At 43.4% G+C, this 21148-nt stretch overlaps 1 protein-coding gene across 2 annotated transcripts in view; it reads right to left on the reverse strand.

Moving 5' to 3' along the window:
- Nucleotides 1–19217, reverse strand: part of HTR2C (5-hydroxytryptamine (serotonin) receptor 2C, G protein-coupled) — a 38283-nt gene extending 19066 nt beyond the window's left edge. Inside the window, exon 1 of one of the 2 annotated variants that reach the window (XM_009997055.1) lies at nucleotides 18575–19217. In XM_009997055.1, the coding sequence (XP_009995357.1) occupies nucleotides 18575–18962 (388 nt within the window). In that variant the 5' untranslated portion in view covers nucleotides 18963–19217. The remainder of the gene's footprint in view (nucleotides 1–18574) is intronic. The other variant, XM_009997054.1, reaches the window with a different exon arrangement.
- Between the last annotated feature and the right edge of the window lie 1931 nt (nucleotides 19218–21148).

Here is a 21148-nt window from a genome sequence, read left to right on the forward strand (position 1 = left end):
TTTCCCCCTATGTGGGGGGAGGGAAAGAATTGCATCTCAGGTTATAAAGAATAATGTGAGGCCAAAGCAAGCTCAGCAGTGTGAGGAGTGGCAGTGATTTTGCCTCCTGTTTCCCTGCAGGCAGCTGGATGTGACCAGGACACAGCCAGCACTTCAGGCCTCGCTCAGCACAGCACTGCTTGCACAGGGCTAATGCCAACGGGAAGTGCAACCCCAGGCTCAAGTGCTTTGATATATTTAGGGATATCAAAGAAGCTCAGTGAATCAGCTTTCCTTCTGACTGTGCAGTGTGCCTTCCTCGACAGCAGGAAAGCCAGTAGGGCCAATGGGTTAATGGTCTGGCTGAACTTCATGCCAGCGTGAGTCCCAGTTTGCTTGTCTGATGAGGTTAAAAGGCAGCACAAGCAGACAGTGAGACTGATAGTGGCAAGAAATCACTTCAAGCAAGGGAAATAGGCTGCATTTTGGTCACACTTGCAGTTGTTGATTTCCATTTTTGATACTTCTCTGAGCAGAGGGCTTGCAAAAAGCATTCCCTGTGTGACTTCCTCCAAACCCAGAGTCTTGTATAAAAGACTTGAGGTTGGAATGAGATTTAATCTCAGATTACAGTGCTTTCATGCTGCAGCCTATAAAATACAAGATTGTTGTCAAACTGCTGCGTGAGAAAACACAAGAGTGAACTCAGCACAGCTTTCCTTACAGATCCAGAGACTGAGAAACACCTCAGGCTACGTCAACACAGGTACCTGCATCCTCACATCCTGGAATTCAGGTGACATCCCTCAGGCAAAACTGAAACAGGCACCAACATCAGTCCTGCCTGATTTCATGACAAATGATGCAGGAATGAAATTCTGAATCCTGAGAAAGTCTGCTGAAAATGGCAGGAGGTGATCCCATTTTCCACAACAATGCTTTGACACGTGGAACATATTCCAGATGCGAAAGATCAGAGGCAAAGAGAAACTTTACATCCGACCACCACCTGGGTACAATTCTTCTCCTTTGCTTCCCAGTTTGGCAGCAATCGTAGGACTATTGTAAGTTCCAGTAACATGAAGTAGAAGTTGAATTTAACATGGATAAATGAAGTGTGGGTGTACTGCTACACTGGAAAGAACAGTACTACCCAGAAAATTATAGTGGTCTCATGAGGTGGAAAAGAAATGCTATTTAATTAAGTTATAACATTGGGGTTTTTTTGACAGACTTGTTTTTGCTTTGCAATCAAATGCAACGTTATTTTATTATCATGGTTATACTATTATTACAGTGTAATCTTGCACTTGATTACAAATCAAACCCAGTGATAACTATGATAATAAAATAATGTGTTAACATGATAATCTGGCAAAACTCAATAAAATAAGTGTTGCCATAGATTTAACAAATGTAAATGAATAATTTGGGTGTCAGAGTAGAACAAGTTACTCCCAAGATACAAGAGGTACTTAGCCCGTTGTGGACTAGAAAAAGCCTGGAGAAAACATAATGGAAAGCAGAGAAAGAAAGAAGTAAAGGGTACATTTAAAGATATTGGAAGCTGTTATTCCTACTTGTCAACATCGACTCACCATCTTATATCAAACAATTCATCTATTCTGTCTTGGATGGAGACAGCAAGCAAGGTCTTAATGGCAGACTCACAACTTCCAGCATCTGCAGTGTTGAAATGCAACCCCTCTGTTCATTTCAGATCAGCTGATCAGAGGGAATCAACAAAAGCTTAACTGGCAAATTCAAACTCGTACTCAGCAAATGCAAGATTTAAATAGCAGAATGAGCAGCAGTTACCGTTTAGAAAAAACCCACATGGACGTGAGGACAAAGCTCTGCTGCCTCCTAAAATCAGTCAATATTCATAGGTGTCAGACACACACTTACAGCCTCCTGCATCCCCGTGGGTGCCAAATAGCTACGGTAAAAGCCTGTCAGACAATTTCCATATCTCAACATCACCAACACCTTTTCCTACACCTGCTGCCTCCGATTGCGGATGGGAACAGACTTTTAAAAAGCAAACAGAGCACACAAAACTTAGCTAAAATCAACACATTACCAAACAAATTATACATCAGAAGGTGGAAACAGATTGGTCAGGGTAACAACTGGTCTGTCCTGATAACTCCAGCACAGCTGCAGAAGAGAGCCTGCTGCCAACATGTCAAAGGGAATGGAAAACCAACCACCCAAAAAATAACAGAGTCAACAGAACCTTATTGACCACCCTGTCTTGCCCATAAAATCTCATACCTACCAGGTGGAAGAGGAATAAGGTATGATATGGTCATGCATTACTTATTGAACTTTGTAGTACTGAACCTTTTTCATCTAGGAACCAAGAGGACAACTCAGAGGAGAGATTCACTCACTCACCCTGCTGCTGTCACTGTGTTTATCTGAGTTCCTGCAGGGATAGTAAACTTTTACAAGGAGACTTATTACAGCCAGAAAACATGGAGGAGATTGGAAAAACATGAATATATTGGAAATGAATTAATAAAACCAAAATATTGATATAGCACATATTGGAAATCACAGCCCAGGCTCTGGGACATCCTCCTGCACAAATTCCCTTCATCTCATTAGCATCTTTCATGACAATTTTGGCAGAAAAGCCAGTGGGGATCCATTCTGTTTCTCTTGTGAGTTGTCCATTCAGAATCAGCTTGTATTGTGTCAATGAGACAGTGTGCAAACTAGTGCAAGGAAATTGGCATGGGGCCCCTCTTCCATCAGTGTGATTTCCATTTAATTACCATGCAAGCAGATGAATCACATCAGAGCCTCTTTCCCAGCACGTGCTGATAAAACACAAAGTGGGAATGTAAAGCTGGTCTTACCATTAGGTCTCAGGGAAGTGAAATAACCTACAAGGTTGTTTGTGCGTATTTTAATCAATATTAGACAACTCTAGAATCAGAATTTCAAGGGATATGTCATGTGGATTGGAGAGAGGCATTAAAATAATAATTTGCTGACTAGAACTTAATGATACCAATTCAACAGACAGATGTGAAAGGAAGCAGAAAAAAAGATATCCGAGCTAATTCTGACTTAATTGACCCAATCCTGGAAACATTTATAATTCAAACTGATGTATTACATTGGTATATTTGTCTCACAATGTATCTAAGTGCTTTTCAGAGATTTCACTTGCTTCTCTGTGTTTCTTTCCATCTTGTGTAAAACAGCTGTCTCTATATGCACTGGCCTGCATGTCACCATCATTGAAGCTGAGCCCTTAGGCAAGAAATTAAACTATTGCTGCATTAACCACATCAAGAACACTAAAGCTGCCATATGCTGAAAAGAAATCACACTTCTTTTCACAAAATACTGCCCATAATACAGTAAAAGCAACAAATAGGACACAAATACACCAAAAAGCAAAACACTGACATGAGGAATCTCTCTGCATGCAACAAGAGAGTGAAGACAGGGCATCATTCCTAAACAGAACAAGAATTAATGAGTTTTTCAATGACACGTCAAGTCAAGACCAAGCACAGAAACACAGCTGCCCATCCTTGGAGTCCTTCTGCATTTCCCCTTAACGTTCTCCAACATCTGCAGCTGCAGCCAGCACAGGCAAATGAGTTAATCTTGACACCAGACTGCAAGTAGGACCCTTCCTGGAAATTATAACTGCTCTTTGACAAGTGCTGAGAAGCACATGCTCCTAACTGGTTCCTCATGCCAATTTCACTCTGCTGGGGTGAGTGAGAAGCTACAGCAACTTCTCAGCATGAGATAATATGCCCTAGATATTTGGGGTGTGAAAGTGCTGCTAGATTTATCTGCAGGCAGCTTCTAGGAGGGGAAGCAAGGACTTCTATGGGTAAGGGGAAAGAGAAGTAGAAGTAATAACTGGCGTGGGGTGCTCGGGGTGGACAGAATGGATTAAGCCACTGAGATGCCCTCATCTGTCACAGTTCAGGCCAGGATGCTGTGGTCACTTTTGTATTTTAAAATCCAGATCACACATGTGATGCTTCTAAATGGAAAGATTTTATTTCCCACTTTCTTAAGTTAATTGAATGCTTAGTTAACAATGAAGAGAAGTTTCTATCCTTTCCACTCTGCTATTCTGTGAAATTTACCATTCCTCTTCATCTCCTCCCTCCCCCTCCCCCTTTTTTATATTTTTTAAAAAATCACACTGTTTACAAAAATCAATAGAAGCAGTCAATGTCAAAATCAATCGATGCCAGTTCACAGGCAGCTCCCTTGCTTGCTGAGCAGATGATGCTTGAGCACCAGGCTTTGTGGTGTGGTTGAGAGCCAGTGCATGTTCTAACTGGGTCTTTCTCCAGGTGGCCAACAGGTTATGAGAATGAGGGAGGCCTGAGCTACAGTTGAAGCTGAACTTGGGTGAGTTTTGCCAGGCCAGGACTAGTGTCCATATCGAAGATAAAATCTCTGTAAGAAGCTACCACAAGCAAATACATACCTAAAGTGACACAGAATCACAGTTTGGTCAGGGTTGGAAGTGACCTCCAAAGATCATCTAGTTCAACCCTCCTGCTAGAGCAGGATCACCTACAGCACATCACACAGGAACGTGTCCAGATGGGTTTGGAATGTCTCCAGAGAAGGAGACTCCACAACCTCTCCAGGCAGCCTGTCCCAGGGCTCTGCTACCCTCACAGTAAAGAAGTATTTCCTTATGGTTAATTTGAAACTCCCATGTTCCAGCTTGTGGCCATTACCCCTTGTCCTGCCATTGGACACTGCTGAAAAGAGACTGGCCCCATCCTCCTGACACCTCCCTTCAGATATTTATAAGCATTGATGAGATCCCCCTCTGAGTCTCCTCTTCTCCAGGGTGACCAGCAGAGCCCTCTCAGCCTTTCCTTATAGGCAGATACACCAGTCCCCTCATCTTTTTTGTGGCCCTGCACTGGACTCTTTCCAGTAGATTCTTATCATTCATGGTCTGGGGAGCCCAGAACTGGACACGGTATTCTAGTTGGGACCTCACAAGAGCAAAGAAGAGGAGGTGGAGAACCTCCTTTGATCTACTGGCCACACTCTTCTTAATGCATCCCAGGATGCCACTGGCCTTCTTGGCTGCAATAGACTAAAATTAACTCAATCTTGGTAAAGTGTCTGCAACTCTGCTTAAATCCCTTCTCTTTAAACTTTAAGAACAGTGGATTACACATCCCTGAGGAAGACTCTGGGTAGTTGTGTCTCACATGGCCCTAGTGTCCATAGGTGGTGCAGTTTTGCCTTCTTATGAGGCTAAATCTGTCTGTGGGAACCACATTAACTGTCTTCATTGTACTTGTTATCTCACTGATCCACCTGGCACCTTCAGAAAGTAGAACATTTATCTCTGGAACAGTTTATCATCATGGGGTCTTTCTTTTTATATCTAACAATTCCACTTTTCTCCCTGTCTTGTATCCATTTCTGGTTTGTTACAAAACATGCACGTTTATATTTCTTTACAACTAAACTCAGAAAAGTTAATTACGAGGCAATGCATTCACAACATTATTACTGGGTCTGACAGGCTCCTGTGGTAGAAAGTAAACCAAAAAAATGCATTTTAAAGCACATTGAGCTTCACTGATCTAGAAGCAAATTGGGCATGAGAAGCTTGCACTGACAGCATTAAAACTGCTGCTGTGTTTAAGCTGACATCAGTGCTCCTGTAAAACAGAAATGTAACTACACACACACTCCAGATTTTGGGAGCTTTACACTCCTGTGCATTTTAAAACCTCTTGTGTCTTCCAAAAAAATTTAGCCAAAGGATAAAATAAAATAAAAAATATGACTGGATCTAAATCTTTATTTACATGAAATAACATTTCAATGTGTGCAGTTAAAATAATTCTGATGACTCAAACTGGAACATTGAGTTTTTTGATGGGCAATTCTCAATTACACCAGGCAAGCAAGACATGCCTGTCCAATTTAGTGTCTAACACATGAAAAATAGCTCCCTGATTGGATGCAGCACACATGCTGTAGGTAGACTAGGTTGTATATAGGGTTTATAAGGTTGTATGTTCAACTAGTGTAGAAGCAGGAGTTCATCCACTGAAACAATCCAGGGTATTTTAACATAACCCTTCAGCCCTCAGGAGCAAGGGAGGAGGTAAAAAGGTGGACTCTGTCAGTCTGCCACATTTGTGGAGGCTGCATTCAAACAAACATCCTCACTGAGATGCCTGAGGGATGTTTTACATGGTTAGTCCTTACCTAGGACTGTTTTCATGGGGTGTTTTAGGATGAGACCACGTTGCAATTTGAGCAGTGGAGCTGGAAGTGGTGCCAAAAATCTTACTTTACTTAGCAAGTGTCCACTGAGGCTTTGTTAGAGAAACCTGCTCTGCAACCTGCTCTCATTACACTGCTTAGCTACTGGCTTTATTTCAGACCACAGCTTTAAATGGTTTTGAGATTATGGACCTATTTGACCTCTCGTGCCTTGGTAGAGCTGTGAGAGGAGAATATTAATAACAGGTGAACCTGGATAGAACCACACCAGGGAAGCAGCCCAGTTTATCAACTTTTGAAGGAAAGTTGCAAAGCACATTTCTGCCTTACAAAGTACAAAGGTACAAAGGAAGGGCTGTGCTTTTTTCACACTGCAGCACTCAGATACTCTATTTTAAAACAGCTCCTTGCAAGGAAGTTGAGGTTGGCACGGAGATGAATTTTTGATTTTGTAGTAAGGTGCTCAGAGATTTGTCACATCTTGCTGTTGCCACACACTGACACACACAGGTCCTGGCTTTGGCATCCCAGCAGCAGGCAGACCTGAAGGAAACAGGCTCTGGAAGATACAAGACTGCAGTAGCTCACTGCCTTAATACTACTTGGTAGCAAACAACTGGACACAGACAGTAAATCCTTTTCACTCCAGTATTCCTGTGGAATCTCTGTGATTTCATTTTCCTATTTGAATCATGTTGCTCAGCAAATATTATTTCCCTCTCTAAGATGAATTTGCACAGCAGGTTCCTGTTCTCATTTTTCTACATTTAGGGAGGAAAAAAAAGAGAAAGGACCTCTCTCTTCTATTTGGTGGGTCACCTTTCATCTCAGAAATATGGATTCCTGCTTCCAAGCAGAATTTTCCAGATTAGCACAACTGATTTTGTTCTGGCCTTTCTGCAAGATGCCGCATCCACTAAAAAAACCTGTCAATCCTCTGCAGCATCCCCCACAATCTATGAAAATTAGGGCCACAAGCACGTTTTTCTGAAAATGGCCAGGATTAGCTCTCAGGCTGACAGAGCTTGTAACGTGCTGAGACTACTGACTGGTGCCAGCAGGGCTGGCTCACACCTCACACCCTCACTGCCAGGCTAGGACACTGCCCCACCTCATGCACCCTGTTCCAGGGGCTCAGTCATCCTCCTGGCCTCTCTAGAGGGTGTTGTTTAATTCAATCTGACAGGAACTGGTCAAAGGTTGTGCAATCAATAAATGCTCTAGCCACCAACAGAAAGCAGCCATGCAACCTTCTCCATGCCCAGCCCTCATGAAAGCCACCAGAAACAGAAGCTGCTGGAAGTTTTTCTGCCGTGTTCTTCCATGATGGACTGAGCAGCCTGAGCTCCACGTGCAGCAACATCATCTCTGGCAGATCACAGGTTAAGGGCTCCATTAACCCATTGCAGGCAAAGCAACTGGCTGCTTATCAGCAAGTGGTTAGGAGGAGCAAAATAGCATCTTTACCAATGTGACTTTTTAATTATTCTCTGGTGCTTTCTCCTAAAGCTGGCATATGGACAAGGTCCTCTTCTCAATGGGATTGAACACAGGAAGGGTAATAAAGAATCCCTCAGCCTAGACTGAGAAGCAGGCTGGAGTCAGAGCTGGTGATATACACAGTGAAGGAGTAATAAGAAAGAGGCAGGTGGTAAGAAGTTCAATAGTAACAGTTCTGCCTCAGTCTGACAGCACAAATTGGTTTTCAGAGTCTCATAAACTGATGCTCCACACCGTGGCTTTACAGCTGAGCTCAGAGCTGTCATAAGGACCTGGCACAGGACTGCCAAGCCCTACCCACTGCAGGTAAGAAGGGAGCCACTCAAACTCTCTCAAGGCTGGGATTGATTTACTGTGGGAAAAATCCTCTTTGCAACAGGAAAGGATTTGCTACATGATCCAGAGCTCAACAGGATGGGAAGCAAGGTTCAAGACCTACGCCTCCTCTGCTCTCCATGGGCAAGGGAACCCAAGTAAAGCCAAAGTGACAGGCAAGAAGCTTCTAGGGAACAGGTAATACATGAGCTGGTGCCTCCTGGAAGTTCAGGCACAGATGTCTTCATCACTCTCAGAGCTTGCTCCTCAGAGGAAGGCACTTGCTGACCTTGGAGAAAACCACCTCTGGTGTCCCACAGGCTCCAGCAAGTTGCCCAGCTCACAGCACCTGCCCAGCGCACAGGGTTAGAAATTTCTTTTCACTCAGCACAAAAATAAATGAGAACTTAAGAAGATTTTTGCAAGAATACAGTTATGTTAAAATATTACACATTTTCAAGGCAGAAGTTCTACTTTAGTGCTTGAAATATAGTCCAATATGCCCTAGTGACTATTATCTTACTGGTTAAATTCTTAATTTCTGTGCAACAGATCATCATGCAGCTGGCAGAACAGGGACTTGGACTCCCACATGTTACAAAAATACTTCACCAGAAACGAGATTAATCCCATTCCTCCCTCTAGCTTCCCAGGAGAAGCACTGTAGACATGGATACACTTCCACGGAGTTTTCAGTTTTGGCAAAGCACCATCTTTTAATAAAAAATGTAATTAGAGAAAAGCACTCTGAGTAGATTTATTTGCCATGACACACTCACTCCAGGTGCTCCGTGTCTCCAGAGCAGTGGCTGGAGAGGGGCCCTTGCTCCCTGCATCTCTGCAATGTGAGCACCAAGTGGTGTGTAGCACAAGGGAGCCCAGGCTGCCAGGAGCTGCAGCAGGACAGGAACAGAAGAGAGGGAGCTTCACTGAGGAAAGCATTGGCTGCCAAAGTGCAGCATAATGAAGAGTAACAGCCTTCATTTGCAGAAGGAAAGCACAGAGCAGTGCACCCTGTGGAACGTGACGTGCATGTCTGTGACCAAAGTAAATGCTGAGAGCCCAGAAGGGACACTTGGGCATCCATTATAGCCTTGTATTAGCCTCCAGTTCCCTTCTCCTACCTCAGGGTACAGATGACAGTGCAGGTCAGATGGGTATCAAGATATTGGGGAGGTTGGGTGATGGGTACAGGTGGTTCCACCTCTGCATCCTTGTCCCACAACACTTGCTCTGACTTTGGATCTACACCTTGCAGGCAGCAAAAGACCATGTCCTGGGCTGGTTGTTGTGGCTGATCCAGTCTCACAGAGGTTGGAGGAAAGACTCAAACGGTCACAGGATCACAGAATCGTAGCGGTTGGGAAGGACTTCTAAGGTCACAGAGTCCAACCATCAACACAAAAAAACACCCAAACAAAACAAGACACACACCCCCCACACAGCCCTGTGGCCCAGCCAGACAAGCACAGCAGGAAAAAAAAACTCAAGGAACTATATGCAAGGCTTTCCTGGGGGTCACAGGATCTCCAAGGATGTGACTCAGTCAATACTTGGGGTGCACCACCAGCAAGCCCTGCCTGCTCCCCTCTTTCTCAGTATTCTGAAAGATACCCCTGGCTACCACATCCTGCTTACCACAATAATGCTGCAAATTTACCAGCTGCTGTTGCCACATGGAGGCCTGCTAAGGAAGGGATTAGTCCTGAGGGACAGAAAAGATCTTCCATACAGAAGATTTACAGTAAGACCCATGGAAATTTTTAGAAAGAATTTACAATGTAAGCTAAGGTTTTACTAAAAGCTAAATTTTTATGGAGCTATTTCCCTGTTACATTAAAACTGTCATGCTTTCTAAATCTGCCCATGCAGCTGCAGCACATGCAGGAAAAAACCAGCTCAAACCCTGATAAAGGATGTTACCATCTGCCCAGAGAAGTGATGGCAGGTCAAATGCTGAACACTGTTATAATTTCATCTGCTATTGCAGATTCTAGAAGTGACACAAAACTATTTTCCAGAGTAGCCAAGTGCACCCTGCAGCACTTCTTGCTCTGCCCAAGTTCAGGCTGAGGCACTGATCAGAAGTCAAATCCAAACCAAATTCAAACATAGCTACACCACAACTCAATCCCACTTGTCACATGAAGTGAACAGGCAGGTGTTCATGTGGAGAAAATTCAGTAGCAGAAAACTCAACATCTGAACTAAGATTTTCTATGTATTTAATAAGCTGGGAAAAGGGTGAACAATGAGGTAGTGTGGGTTTAGATTTCACAGACCTATTTAGGTGAGCTGAGCTTACAAGCAAGCTGGGGGGACTTCAAAAAGAGCATAAATGAGCTGAGCTTACAAGCAAGCTGGTGGGACTTCAGAAAGAGCATAAATGCCACTGGATGAGCAGAGTGTAGCAGCCAATGGGTTTTACTGATGGCAAAAGATGATAAACTCATGTATGCTGTTAGATATAAATATAATTGCACATGTCCCAGGTATTAGGTATTACTGGAGACCAAAAAAACCTGAAACCATCTCTGAGTTTATGACACAGCAGACAGTGCAAGCAGGTGAGCTGTTTCCATTCACTTGCACTCTAGCAGAAGAATAAATGGTAGTGATTACTCAGTAGAAACAGAAAGGTCATGCATTTAAAATTAACATGGCATGAAAAATTATTTCTGAAAATAATGCAACTGCCATCTAGAACTTGGTGTAGTCAAGAGGCAGCTTAAGCTATGAACTTGGCATGGTTTTTAAAATGACTGACCATTTCCTGACACCTGAATATGATATCACAAAGTGCTAAACAAAACCTTCTGACACAAAGATAACAGACATAATTCTCATAATACAGGGTACAAGTCAAGCACCAGCCAATCTAGACTAGGAGGAAATGCCCTCCCCCTCTCACCCCCGAGGAGGCTTCTCTGCAAGTCTGGCACAGGAAAATTCATCATTTTATTCAGGCCCCTGTCAGAGACAAAATATTAGTCTAGTTGAACCTCTAAGTTTGATTTAATTCTGCAGTTATACTCCAGACTCATTCTCCAGGGTTTTCCATTCATTAAGACCCTAGGCTGTATCCCACATAACAGCAAGCACTTTCTTTTTTGCTATTTCCTTTCTAATTTTTTTGCAACTGGTGGTATGAGCAGTAACCATGGTAGGCCCTGTAACTATGTATTTCAGAATATTTCAGAGATTTTATATAATTCCCACTCTTAGTTCACTGTTGTCTCTTCTAAAGCAAAGTCCATCTCCCCAACACCTCCTCCTGTGCCTGCAGCCACCCCTGGACCCCTCAGTGCACCCCTGCCCACAGCAGAGCTCATCCTTCTCTCTGAGCATCACCTGCACAAGACATCAGGGTGCATGTTCAGAACAGCAGCATTTGCCTCTGGGCATCATTTCCCAATCAATACCCTTTTCTTGGGGCAGAGGTGGATGTTTTAAGGCTCTGGGAGGCCCAGCTGATACTGGCTCACACCGTGGCTGGGCTGGCAGCCCACAGGTTTTACCCTTTGCCTTGTCTTCACTGCTTTTATGCCAGTCTCTGGCTTTGCTTTCTCTTTTCTTTCAGCTTCTCTCCAAAGATCCTGGTGACATTTTGCTTTCCCTCTGCTCCTTCCCACCATCCCAGCACACTGATAGAGGCAACAAACACATATAGGAACAGGTACTACTTTGTACCAGCTCCCTTTGAGTGAAGATGTTGTACCTCTGGAATCACTTGTAAGGGCATTATTTTAACAAGGGGAAATTTCATCTTTCTCCTGACAGTAATCATGTTAATATTTAATATCAGGCATATAAATATTTAAAGCTTCACTACAGAATAAAGAGAAGCAATTAGTAAGTTTGGGAGAGCCCAAATGCTAAATGTGACAAATAATCATTTTAAAAGAGCTCCTCGAGCTTCAATAGTGCTGGGAGAAGCTCCTGGTGTTCTCTGGGGATGAAGCCTTGATGCTGCTGTTCTTGCTTTCACTCCTTCTTTCTCCACATGGTGTTTCTGCTCTGCCATGACACCAGCCCTGGCTCCAGGCACCAGTCTGCCCATCAGCCAGGCTGGGAGGGCTCAGAAATCCCAGCATATCTAAAAGTTTCAGCTGGCATCATCACTAGCAGAGCTGAGCATGGAGCAGCAGTTACTGCTGGCAGTAACACAGACATTTAAGCCAGCTGGAGAGGAAAGGAAGCCCCTTGGTCCTCCCAAATTGTGCACATGCACACCCAGCAGCACAGAACCAGAGGGACAACTCTGTCCTGGCACAAGGAGACACCTGAGGGAAGGTGGCACAGGGAGGACAAGGTCAAATCCATGCAATGGGCGACTAGTCATGGACAAAACACCCACTGCCAGCCCATGGATTTTCAAGACCATTGATAGATTTTAAGCACAACCTGTTACATTAAAATAATGCTGAGTGATCTCTCCAGTTCACTAACACCCATCACAAGCCAGTGATGAGATTAGATAATAACTTATTAAAAAATACACCAGGAGTTTGTCAGAAGGGGGAGAATTAATTGGTCCAAGTGGACTGACACAGTTACTTAGACACACACAACTGCAGCCATTTAACTCACAACCATGAAGATACTAAAAGAGATAAGGAAACTCCAGGATTGGTTGTTCTGGTGGGTTTTTTTTAGGATGAAGGACCAAAAAAACCACCCTATTTAACTCCTTGCATCCTTACTACACAGCATATGGTCACAGGTGCCTGTAGCTGGTTGGCAGCAGTAACTACTAACCTGTACCTAGGGAGTCATTACTAGGAGTCATTAGGAGAAAAAAAAATAATTAAAAAAGAGAGCAGATGGTCCCAGCTTTTGAAGGACCACATTGCTTCTTGCTGCAGCTTCAGAAAATACCCAGCATCATGGCCTGGCTTTGCTGAGATCTGCATTCCAAACACCCCAGGCACTTCCATCTGTCTTTCCAGGTATCGACTGAGCCCAGAAACTTATTTAGCAACACCTTGTCCTTGTCTTGCCTGATCAGGTGTCTCTGGAAGATGTTCACTGCTGATAGCAAATGCCACCCTAGAAAGGCAAAGTAGGGTCAGGGGAAATGAGACAGCAGAACAGTCTGTCTGACTATTCTTTCTGCTCCCCCTCTTCCCTCTGCAGGGGGAATAAACAGCGAGGTCTGCTGCAAGTGCTCAGCACATCTCTGCTGCCACAGGACAATGAGGATAATTATCAATAATAACAATAATCTGGATGTAAAGCTGCTCCAGCAGTTGGGGCTAATGGGTGCCAGCCTTCCTGGAAGCTACATCAGGCCACCAGCACTGCAGTGGTTTTGGAAACTCAAAGAGAACAGAGAAGCCTGGGCACCTGGAGCTGCAGATGAATGTGCTGGCCACTTGTTGGCAGCTCTGAAAGAAAGTTTAACACCTGCTGTAATTTCCTCTCAGACCAGCAGATTCGATTTTCTTGCATTCCTTCCCCAGTAGACAAAGAGCAGCCCTTTCTTTCTTGCCCATAAACACCAGACATGATGCAAACCTAACACTCCTCGTCCCTAAAATGCTCCAAGGTGAGGAGCCAACATCCATGTGCTCTCAGAAGCTCCATTACATGCCCAATACCCAATGCCCTATCACACCAGTATTTTTAATTAATCAGAAGTTTCTCCATTGAGATTAAACACAGTGTTAATTTATCATCTACTTTCCCCAGTACATGCTTATTAATTAGCATAGTAATTTGTTTAGTTCTTTAGGAACTGCATGCCATGGAAAATGTTCCAACTTGTCAAATGCAACTCATCAATTAGTCCAAGACATGTAAGAAAGACTAATTGATAAATATATCATAGCACTCAGTAACTGGCAAAAAAAATCCAGCATGATGCACCCTGCTATCCCTTCCTTTGTAATAAGATTCCTTAATTAACTGACAACTTGCTTTTTCCTTCTTTTAATTAAGAAAAGAAAACCAAAAGTCTTTGGGGAGGGTGTCTATTCAATTTTCTGGTTATGTTTGAAGCGAATTCTACTTCATCTACCTCGTTAGCTGAAAAGTAAGGAAATTAACCTATTCTGCAAACTAGAATTTATCACTGGGGCTGGGAGAGCTGATGTGGAAACTTAAAAAGCAACTTCATCACTCTTGTATATGTGTTTTTTTAAGGTTTCTTTCTGATTACATAAATTTAAAGAGTCTTCTACAAACCTGGAAGAGATGTGCTGCACACATTTCTCCACACAGCAGCTTTTGAAATAGCCTCATGCCATAATATGGACACTAGATAGAATGCACAGGGTAAAATATACAGAGGAAAAATGAACATTCACAATTACATCTCCAAGCAGTAAAGCTCACCCTGCTCTGTCCATGGCCAGGAACCCCAGTTACTCTTTGAGGAATTCTGCTGATGTGTGAGTATTTGCCCCCTTCATCCCCACTACTGGTCTGTGTGCTACCACGTCAAATGGAATACAGAACCTACCCAAGTATTTGTAAATGTTTGGGCTTCCTGACCTCTAGCTACTAGATAACAAGAGTCTATTGTCCTGCCACTGTGGCATCCAGAGTGCTTGCAGGCTGCTGTAAGAACCACCATTTTTCAAAAAAACATAGCTCAAAGGAAGCCAAGAAACCCTGTGTTACACAAGAAGCCAGATTTTGTCCTCAAGACCAGTGCAGTGCTGCAAAGATGCTACTTATGACACCAGATAAAACAGACTCAGGAATAAGTGAGGAACTCTGGAGACTGTCAATGATAAAAAAACCTGTTAATGTTGTGACTCTGCCAAGAGCCTGTCCAGCTGCTGTAAGAACTGGCACAGCAAGCTGAGTATAATATAAAACATACCTGCCTCCCTTTCCCACCCAAGCTAGAAAGAGTGATGACTCCAGCCCATGTGAAGCTGAGGAAGACACAGCTGCATTTGGTCCAAGTTGTATGTAGTGAAGAATGACAGGTTTAACCTGCTTTTCCCTCTGTGCTCTCCCATGCATGTTTTATTTACATGAGCCATTAAATGCTGAGGTTGTTGATGTGCTCTGTTAGTCTTACATCCTAGATGATTTTTCTAGATGCCCAGAAAAGGGCACCCACATGTTATGGTGGATTTAAAGAGGAGCAATAACCTTTGAAACAACCTCAGTTTGTTCCTTTGGTCCTCTCTCAGACATACCCAGGCAGCCCATGCCTTGTAGCTTCTGGGCATCAAACCAAGGGTTTAGTTTCAGGATGAATCAGCAAATCACTTGGGAGAGGGGACAGACTTTCCATACTTCCTCTGGCAGCTTCTCCCCTTGCTGCTGGAGCAGTACAGCCCTGGCTGCTTCTTTCCACAATTAGTAGCTTAAATAATAAAATGATTCCACACTGGTCCTATTCAAATTAATCCATAAGTTCCTCTGAGGCTGTTTTCCCCAAATGGAGCTTTTCCTCCTCCCCTTACAAAGCATGAAGGCAACACACTTGCTTTGGTCCAGCCCAGCAAGGGCTACCAAGCCAGCCCAAGGGACCATTGCCAGCACCCAGCACGGCTCCAGCAGCTTCTTGGCTCCTCTGAAGTTCTCAGCAGCTACTCTCATTTCTGCCAGTACTTCCACAAATTTCCCATGCCTCTGCTGAAATTATAACTTTTGCAAAAAATAATAATAATAAATATCTTTTTAGTGCCATTTGCCTGCAGAGAAGTGTTTGGGCCATCAACAGCTAATACTGGTGCTCTTGTGGAAAAGAGGAATAATCACAATACCTCTTCAGATCAATGATATTTTCTTGGCACTAAATATGCAGCATGTTTCACACCTTTAAATGACCTTAAGTAATCCTTTTCTAGGCAGAACAGAAAATCTATTTCCATTACTTTCCAAAGACTCAGGAAGTATGTCTGTAGGAAGAAAACTTCTATAAATTCACCTTTTTAGAGTCACTGGGTAACCCAGAATTTATGCACATACAGGTCAATCAAATAATTCAGGATTTATATGCTCCCTTTCAAGCTCCAGGGAACCAAAGTAAAATGCTAAAAATAAAATACACATGTTGTAATACACAGAAGATTTAGAGATGGAACTATTCTGACAGCTCAAAATAAAAGGCTTTATTCATAAGATCTCAATGGTTAGATCTGTACCTAAATCACATATTGATTTAACTCACTGTAGACAAGTTATATAAGCTGTGGAATTACTTATGCTTGATCAATGGGTTTTAGAAAGGAATCTCTGTCTGACTTAATCATTTAGGCAAGTGAAGAAGTCACATAAATATCCCTCCATTTTACTTTATAGGACAGTAAGCCAATTTCTAATCAAATCTCTAAGTAAACAGCATTATTTGTTTCCAAGAAATATCGATATGAAAATACTTTTCCAAGAAAATCTGAAAGCAGACTTCAAAAATATTAAGTGCTATCTATTAAACACACAGACATTGTATTGATACGTGAGTATGAAAAGATGATGATCAGAGGTACTGAGGGGAATGCAACACCCCTTTGTAATAGCCAGGGATGGAAACTCCTGGCACAGAGCTGGAAAAAAAAACAGATTTGGAGTCTCAGGCAGATGAGAAAGTTGAATGTGTTTAATATTTTACTCCTTTCAAGTGCCAACAGGGATTCTACACTTGAGTGCAGGAGCAAACACACCAACCCCCATATGGTAGGGAAGACTGTGTTAAAAGAGAGAGCATTTTCTCAGGTTAGAGAGAGGGAAACTGAGGCACTGAAAGGCAAAATGATGCCCTGAAAGGCAACAGGCAAGCTCATGTACAAGAATGAAGGCTTTTATTTGCATGCCAAATCTACTAGTGCAAACCTCCTGTCTTAACCACACGATTGCTCAAGTCCCACTGATACCAGTGGGAGGCTCAAGGTCTGATCCTGACCTGGCTCAGAGCTGGGTTAGTCACAAACACACTCCTCAGCTTTTCCCTAAGCTCTTGTGTCAGAGCTAATTTAGGGGCACTCCAACCAAAAGCTAAAAAGCTGACTCCCTGTTGCAATTTTTCTGGGTGGTCTCAGCAATAATAATAATAATAAAACAATCAACAACAACAACCAAAAGGGAGGGGCAACTGAAATCCCTTCATGAAAACACAGGCAGCATGGGGAGCAAACACGAGGTGTTAAGAGACCTGTGGGTGCTGGCAGGGCTGTGGTCTTACTGGCATCATGGAGATGTGGTGGGATGGTTCCTATGACTTTAGTGTGTGAATGGAAGGACACAGGCTCTTTAGAAATGGAGCCCAAGAAAGCTGGTTAATACTCAAGGACACCTAGCTCAGAAATGCTGCATCCCAACCAAGAGAAAGTCAAGCAAATATGTATACAGAGAAATTGTCCAAGCAGCCATGGATCAGGTTAGGAAGTCTAAAGCCCTGATAGAATTAGATCTGGCCAGGGACATCAAGGGCAACAAGAAAAGCTTCTATAGACATGTTGGCAATAAAAGTAACCCTAGTGAAAATGTGGGCCCTCTCCAGAAGGAAACAGGAGACCTGGCTGAGGTCTCAATGATTTTTTTGCCTCAGTCTTTACCAGCAAGTGCTCAAGCAACATCACCCTAGGCACAGAAGGAAAAGGCAGGGACTGGGAGAATGAAAAGCCATCCATGGTAGAAGCAGATCAGATTCAATACCATTTAAGTCCATGGGACCTGATCAGATGCATCCGCAGGTCCTGAGGAAACTGGTGGCTGAAATTGCTAAGCCTCCTTGAGGAGAAGGACTTGGGAGTGATGGTTGATGAAAAGCTCAACATGCACTGGCCACGTGTGCTTGCAGCTCAGAAAGCCAACTGGATCCTGGGTTGCATCAAAAGAAGGTTGGCAAGCAGGTCAAGGGGGCTGATTCTCCCAGTCTATTCTGCTCTTATGAGACTCCACCTGGGGTGCTGTGGGCACCTATGGAGCCCTCAGCACAAGAAGGATGTAGAGCTCTTGGAGCAAGCCCAGAGAAGGGCCATAAAGATGAGCACCTCTCCTACGAAGACAGGCTGAGAGAGTTGGGGCTGTTCAGCCTGGAGAAGATAAGGATATGGGGAGACCCCATAGTGGCCTTTCAGTACCTGAAGGGGCTACAGGAAAGCTGGGGAGGAACTTTTTACAAGGGCTTGTTATGATAGGATGAGGGGGAATGGTTTTAAACTGGTTGCCCAGAGAAGCTGTGGATGCTCCCATCCCTGGAAGTGTTCAAGGCAGGTTGATGGGGCTCTGAGCAACCTGGTCTCATGGGAGGTGTCCCTGCCCATGCAGGGGGGTTGGAACTAGATGATCTTTAAGGTCCCTTCCAATGCAAACCATTCTATGATTCTATGATGCCAACACCACTCATAGGTCATTCCCAGCAGCATAGAGACAAGCTCTGCTCCCAGCAGAGCATTGTCTGCTCTCAGCAGAGCATGAACCTCGGCACAGACCCACGACCAAGTCCACACTCACACTCCCCAAGCTACCAATGCATGAAAAAAAGGGCAAGGCAGATTGCTGCAGCCTCAGGGGGTTCCCTGTGAAGGTGCAGAGTCAAAGAAGGAGGGAAGCCACTTACCGTACAGGACTGTAATGAGCGACACGGGCATGACCAGGATACCCACCAGCATGTCTGCCACTGCCAGGGACATCAGGAAGAAGTTAGTGGCATTCTGCAACTTCTTCTCCAAGGACACAGCCATAATTACCAATATATTTCCCCCAATGGTCAGCAGAATGACAACCAAGATCAGGAGGGCAGGCCAGTTCTTTTCCCTCACGGACGTCCGAGAGACTTCCCCCTTCTCAGAGGCATTGAGAGGATCAGATGTAGGCCAGCTCTGATTCAGAGTCAAATTGCTGCTTAAGGACCAAGCCATCAGACCACCATGCAAACTAAAATCCAGCGTAACAGACACTGTTGTTAAGCTGAGTAATATTCCAGTGCTACTTAAAGTGCTCATCATCTGGGACTGGTTTTGCTGTCTCTCAACCGCGCCTCAGAGATGATCCCTTTTCCAAAGTGCAGGTCCAAGGCAGAAGCCGAACTTCACAAAACCTGAGCCAGAAAATCATTTGGTCTTCCATAGTGAAACAAACCTTACAGAAGTTATCATGGAGCTCTTCTAGTTTCCATGGGGGTGGTGGAAGTTGACCACTGACCAGCAACCTCGAGGGAAAGGAGACTTTGCAATCTCCAGCTGGTTTCCAGGCCCACCATTCTGAAAAGGAAAAGAAAAAGTACATTCTTCATGGAAATCATAGTACACACACCACAACTTCTTCATCCCTATGCAAATAACCTTCTAATTCTCTCCCTTCCCACTGGTTAGGATGTTCTCCAGACTGCAAGTGATTTATCTTATGGGTACAGAATATGTCTGCAGCTATGGGGGAGAGAATCACATCAGTGATTCTGCTGGTTAAAAGCTGATTATCACTACTTAAATGTTTTGTGAAACCTGCAAAAGCAAATCTGAAGAGCAAAACTTGTTGCCACTTCACAGATACTCTGCTGCTGTGTCAACCAGTAATTGCACAAAACTCCAACCAATCCAGTAAGTAAAACAAAACCAATACCAGGCAACTTATTTTGAGCATATCCCCAGCTTTTTGTGCAGTCCACAGGAAAAGAGCTGTTCTGTCACTGATAGGTAAATAATCATTGAATCATAAAAGTCTGATTTCAGCCCTTGAATGCACCATGGCTCACATGTGACACAGCAATTTGTTATCCAGGGATCAAAAGCTAAATGTAATTCATGGGATTACATTAGATATTATGTAAAATAAGCAGAGCTCAGAGTCCTATAATAAAATGTTTAACATTCATGAAGGTTTGGAAAACTTACTAATGGGCTTTGTGCACAAAAAAACATTTCTTAAATGAGCAGTGCTCACAATGAATCCAGATTTGCTTCAACATTATAGTTAATTACTCCCAAAGGGTCTCTAAACCTCATATTTAGGAAGAAGTTTTGCACTATGTGCACAGAAAATAATTTTGCAGCTGCACATGCAGATGAATTAGCAAGTAAGTCACTGGATCATTTATTTTTTTCCAACTTAGCTGGTCTAAAAAAATGTCTCTAGAAAGTTTCAACATACTCAAAATCAACTTCTTTTTTTTTTCCAAATTACCTTTCCATAGTGAAGGAGACACTGGGCAGCTTTGGGGCACTTGAGCTTTGCTGTGCAGGACATCCCCATTAAAGCCACTGGGAATTTCTGGGTCTCCAGAAATTCTCTCTCTCGTTGGCTCCACGATTCTTGGACAGTTCTAATCATGACTAATACTTTGGCAGGATGAGCAGAAAGTTCCTGCCCAAAAATGAGGACATGGCCAGACAACAGGACACCCAGCCTTGGTCTTACTTCTTGCCAGGTCTGAGCTCTGGAGGTTTTGAAGAAGGTGAAGCTACCACCACTCTAGCCATAGGTGTGAGGGAGCTTGAGGTTCCTGGCATGTACTAGCTGGGGTTGCTGAAGGAACATGGGCAGGGAGGTGCCTCAACTCTAGACCCTAAAGAAAACACAACAGAATCATCTAACTGCAAGATCAGATTTCTCAATTAAAAATGTCTAATTGTACACCAGCTCAGGACTAAATTCTGAAATGGTCAGCAGAGTCATCCTCTCGTGTTTCACAAATGTATCTGCAATAGTATTTTCTTCCATGAGTGATGTTGCATGAGTGAGCATGGAGTTAAAAAAATCAGTAGGTGGAATTATCACTTGCTTATTCAGCAGCTTTATTATTAAAAGTAAAACTATTTGGCTACTAATGCACAGCAAAGCTTGGGGTTCCAAATTATACCAGTCACCAAATACAATTTGCTTTCAGTTAAATTATCCTCAGGAGAAAATTAGTTTCTTTCAGGAAGGTCTAAGAAAGGGGGATTTCAAAATTAATTTGCTTGCTCTAAACAAGCAGGTTTTTCAAAGACACAGAGACAGACTTGGAGCAAAATGCTTTCTACACAAAGTAAATTTTGCAAATCTGCTGCACACTAACTTCTCAGCAAGAAATGTACATTTTCTAAAGTCTAACAGATTTCTCAATAATCCTTCCCCCCACAGTCCTGTCAGTAGTTTAAAAATGTACACATTCTACACATTTGCAAGAGCAAAATTATGCTATGATACTGGGAAA

The sequence above is a fragment of the Chaetura pelagica genome, unplaced genomic scaffold (genome assembly GCF_000747805.2).
Source record: "Chaetura pelagica isolate M959 unplaced genomic scaffold, ChaPel_1.0 scaffold344, whole genome shotgun sequence".
Lineage (NCBI taxonomy): Eukaryota > Metazoa > Chordata > Aves > Apodiformes > Apodidae > Chaetura > Chaetura pelagica.